General features: G+C 41.0%; 1 protein-coding gene across 1 annotated transcript in view; it reads right to left on the bottom strand.

Moving 5' to 3' along the window:
• fgf14 (fibroblast growth factor 14) overlaps positions 1-2779 on the bottom strand; it is a 111120-nt gene extending 108341 nt beyond the window's left edge. The window contains exon 1 of the mRNA XM_008433250.2: positions 225-2779. Coding sequence (XP_008431472.1) covers positions 225-432 — 208 coding nt within the window. The 5' untranslated portion in view covers positions 433-2779. The remainder of the gene's footprint in view (positions 1-224) is intronic.
• Between the last annotated feature and the right edge of the window lie 2048 nt (positions 2780-4827).

Genomic DNA, 4827 nt, shown 5'->3' with positions numbered 1-4827 from the left:
TGCCTCCCTCCCTTTCCTCTTTCTTTCTGCCTCTGCATGATCCACCGGCTGCATAAATATGATTGCAGATCCACAATGCACACACACACACACGCACACACACACACACACACACGCACGCAAACAAAAACACCAATTTAACCCAGACTCTTTCACACTTAAACCCACACGCACAGGCATCGCGCCGGCTGACACAGAGATGCATAACATGGTGATGAGCTTACCACTTGGATTCTTGTTTTTCTTAAGACTCTTGCCACAAAGACACTGCAGCATATGCGTTCCTTTKCTGAAAATGTTCCAAAGAAACCACATTGATTTGGGCGAAGAGCAATCCCGTGGCTTAAACACCCAGATATAGATGAGATCCTTGCGGTTGCATAATAACACAATTGGATCAGTTCCCCCGAACAAGGCTACCAGTTGGAACATAGAAGGGAAGAAACAAGTGGGCTATAGATCCAAGTCCCGTGCGCTTTCATTCAAAAGCAGTCAGTGTCTGTCAAGACTTCGGAATAATGGTGTGTTTTCTTCTCCCCTCTGCCGTGTGTGGAGGATGCTCCCTCAACTAGTCTACAATAGAAAAAATACTCTATAAATTGCATGTGTCGCAACCTGGAGGAGACGGGTCGTCCGTAAACAAACACAACTAACGTGAAGACGTGAAACCACGGCTGATTTCCGAGGAGAAAATCATTGCCTGTTAGTTCATCACTCTGAGGAGAGAGGAGGGTGGATCTGCACAGCATCAAAAMGCCAGGGGAGGATGCATCCTATGCACACACTGCTGCAACGACAGCCCCGGCGGAACGCCTCATAGCTGGCGGGACCGAGCCCAGTTCGCGTCTCGTACGAGGCGTATTCTTTGGAGAGGACATGTAGCGAGCACAGCGAGCCCCAGTTTTAATTTCTCACAGATGAGGTCCCACGCCGCAGCGGTTCCGCGGAAGCCAGGTTCGGGCTCTTGGTGGTGTGTCCGTGCATTTCCCGGAGTGYGTTCGCGTCTCTTCCCCTCTGTGGGTTAATTTGCTCCAAGTCTTTTCATCGCCACGCTGCTGACATCTCCGAAAAGTGCGGCGCGCAAGGGAAGGAGACGTTCGCATGAATTACCTCTGTTGGGAAGAGGCGGAGAGGAGGAGTTGAATTGAAAGATTGGCTTTCCATTACGTAAAACACGTGGTTTCTGCGCCGTMATATCTGTGATGCTCACAAGAAAAGAGCAACAACAAMAAAAATTGYATGAGGACTCACACGCCGACATCCAGTCGTCACAGACATGCCTCTGYAATGTTCGTCTCAGAAGTAGTTGAACTTTATTCTGTATTCTTTTACTTCCTCAGGTTGTTGCACCTGTATGTGTCTAATCTTTAAAGTCACAGGCGCTAATGGACTCGTGTGGTGACGCATTATACGTGCAGGACTTTGCAAAAGAATTCATRCGCCGTAAAGTTCTTCCACAATGTCAAGTAGTCACACGCTTACATGTTGGGATTGTATGTGATAGAAAGTAGTTCATAGTTATGAAAAGTATCCCTCAGTTCATCAATAAAAATCGTTCAAGGGTTGGCACACATTTCTCTCCGGCCCCTGACTTTGCAGAATCACCCTTTCACGCAGTTAGAGCAGCAWARGTTGATTCTGCAAAAGTMTATTAAAGGTGAAAAACGTCCCCAAAGGACCTGCTGCAAGTCTTCTGGGGTTATATCAGCAAAGTAACTCAGAAAAATAAGATTGGCWGGAAAGTGCCCATAAATATACATTTTCCAATTTATATGTATAGGAATAAACTTATATCAATAAGCGTGTTTTCGTGCCATTTTAGCTCTGAATTTAGCTCCGGCCATCTTCCCATCGAAGCCATCTGCAGCTCCCCCAGAGCACAGGCCCAGCTGCTTCTTTGATTAATGTTCTCCTTGCTACATGTTGGACTGGATGGTTATTGGTAGGTCTGCAGTTGTGCCCAACCCTTTCTATTTTCGGATGATGGATTGAAGTGTTCCACAAGAAGTTCAAAGCCTGAGATATTGTGTTACCTAACCCAGCTTTGACCTTCTTCACAACTTTATCCCCGACTTGCCCGATGCGTACTTTGGTCTACTTGATGCTGTTTGTTCGCTAGTTTTAAGAAGCAAGCTCCTGAAGCTTTTTACAGTACAGATATGTTTGTATTTAGACTATGTGAGACAAAGGTGGACCACGTTCACCATCTGATAAGATGGCTGAATGCAAACAAGYGACACATTATTTGAATTTTTATTGAAAAATTTGGAACATCATGAAGCTTTTAATTTTCTTTCACTTCATTTGTGTTGGTACATCATTTGGAATCCTATTAAAAGGACACTGAAGTTCTTCCTAACATGGCAGAATCTGAATGTTCTGAATTGTATTTGTGTCAAAACAAGCTATCAAAAAAAAAAAAATCTACAATAGGTTCTATATAGCATATACCTACAAGCAGGCAAAGAATAAAATCAAAGTTTTGATCATCGTTTAGAGGAAAATACCATTTTAACTGTCTTTGTTTTGTTGCTTCTACCCATAGGAAAGAGAAACCGTCGGTGTTCACCATTGTGCCTCTGCCGTCTAATTACTTTTCTCTAAGGAGTTAATGATTTTCCATCACAGTTTAAAGGAACATAAGATACTGTTTTCCTCTGGTCGGCTCTCAATAAGCAGTGAACAAAAGTGTGTCTGTGTCTAAATGCATGCGCTTCGATTCTATCTGCATGGACTTGTGCAATTACAGGAAGTTTCTCAGAAATTCCTGTAATTGCAGGAATTTCTGAGAAATTCCTGCAATTTCTCAAAAACTATTGTTTTGCTTCCACTGKGCTCAGAGTCATTTTAAATCTGTTTTGTTTGCATGGACTAATTCAAGAACCATATTCTTATTCTGATCAAAATAAATGCGCTTTTTCATAAAAACACTCACTGAGAGTCATTGAGTTGCCATCAAAATACAATTTTAATCAACCCTTAATGAGCGTTTCTAACCTTTCCAGTCTGACCGGSAGGAACATGCAGCTCTCTTTCCTGGGAGATCTTAACAGAGTCAGGCATTCCTAAACATCTTGGCAGCATCTTTTGAGCGTGSTCCGTTGCCCGTTCGATAAATTTAGTCAGAGTAACTCCCACTAGTTCTTTGCTTTTGACTTCTTTTCTTTTTTTTCCACAGGTGTTTGGCAGAAGTAGAAACAAAGAAACTGAGCGCCTCAGGAGAAGGAGGCGTGTTCTGTTCAGGTTGCTGGTATAGATGGAGGAAAAGAAAGACAACAGATTGTTGTGAAGGTACAGCATGTGTTCCTCATGCTCATCTTTATTAACTGAATCGTAGAACTGTTACCAGAGAATTTAGGACAAAACATCTTTCTTTTTAGTTTTTTTTTTTTTTTCTTAGGTCTGTGTTCCAAATTTTACAATTCAAAAATGGAACCTTCGGTATCAAACCAGAAGGGAAAGAAATGCTGAAAATAATARAATAAAAGACGTGTTTAAAATGTCATTTCTTCCTTTTATGGGGATTTTCTGTGGAAATGTCTAGACATTTTATTTTATTTTATTTTTTATTTCAGATTTCCAAACATAAATRTGTATTGCTTTGTTTAATTCTTTTCCAGGCTTACCTTATGCAATCATAGCAAATAGTATACTTWGGGWGGGTTAWCTTAGTTTTTTTATGCTATAGTGGCCTCTATTAGCAGTAAATGGACAGGAAACGGAGGACAGAGACGTGGCYGACATGCAGTAAAGAGAATYGAAGCCAGAACAAACTGTGTTGAGGACTACAGCCTCTGCATAACTCAACCRCCCAGCACCTGGATAAATCTTTGCTTAGGGAATGTGGAAGCAGGATTKYTTAGTTTTTTTATGAAGAGATTTTTTTGGATCTACAAGCCTTTATTTTACAGTAAATAGGGAGGAAAGGCATGCAGAAATGGTCTTTGAACCCCCAGGACAACCACATAGAGGACTACAGCCTCTTCACATGGTGAGCATGCTCTACCAGCTGAACCACCGGCATAGTGGAATTTTTAAAACCTGGTTTTGTCCACTGTGATGTGACTAAGTTTCTTAATGCTGTCTTTTTCTGCTCTTTGGATTTACTTGAAGCCTTTGGTGCTCTGGATTTAGCTGAGCATCTCACTGACGTTCAAGCAGTTGGATGGTTGCTAATCATCTCATAAGAAATCGAAGCGATTCAGATGACACGTTCTGCCTCACAACCAATTCAAACAACCCAAGATCCTGCCCGACAATACTCTATGACTTTTTTTTTTAAYGAAAAAAAATGTCTTAGATCTTGACTGGAAWAAATAAACAATGAGAATCAACAAATGTTTGATTTTCATAAATACCATAAAGATCAAGCTGAGTCTACTAGATGACTTCACTGAAGGAYTTTTGTTGAGGACTTTTTTTGTTGTTGTTGYTGAACCCACTTCCATGACCTGGATGAATCTACATTAAATCATTGTTCAATGCCTTAATGACGCCTCAACAGCAACTTCTCATTATCCTCATTATTCACAACACAACAGCTGCCACCCAAGTATTCTTTCCTTGGAAATGTATTTACATTTTGTCATGTAACGACCAAACGCTTCAATGTATTTTATTGAAATTGTATGAAATGGACCCACCCAAACCATCACATGACTGGAAATTGAGAGGAAAAATGCTTTTTGGAATCTTTACAAATGAATCGTATTCAYACCRCCCGACTCAATATTTTGCGGAAATATCTTTTTCTACAGATATAGCTACAAATCTTTTGGAGCATATGACTATACTTTGATCCAAAACATTCTTTTATCCACCTTATTA

This window comes from Poecilia reticulata, linkage group LG2, assembly GCF_000633615.1.
Source record: "Poecilia reticulata strain Guanapo linkage group LG2, Guppy_female_1.0+MT, whole genome shotgun sequence".
Lineage (NCBI taxonomy): Eukaryota > Metazoa > Chordata > Actinopteri > Cyprinodontiformes > Poeciliidae > Poecilia > Poecilia reticulata.
This window is presented reverse-complemented; position numbering and strand designations above follow the sequence as displayed.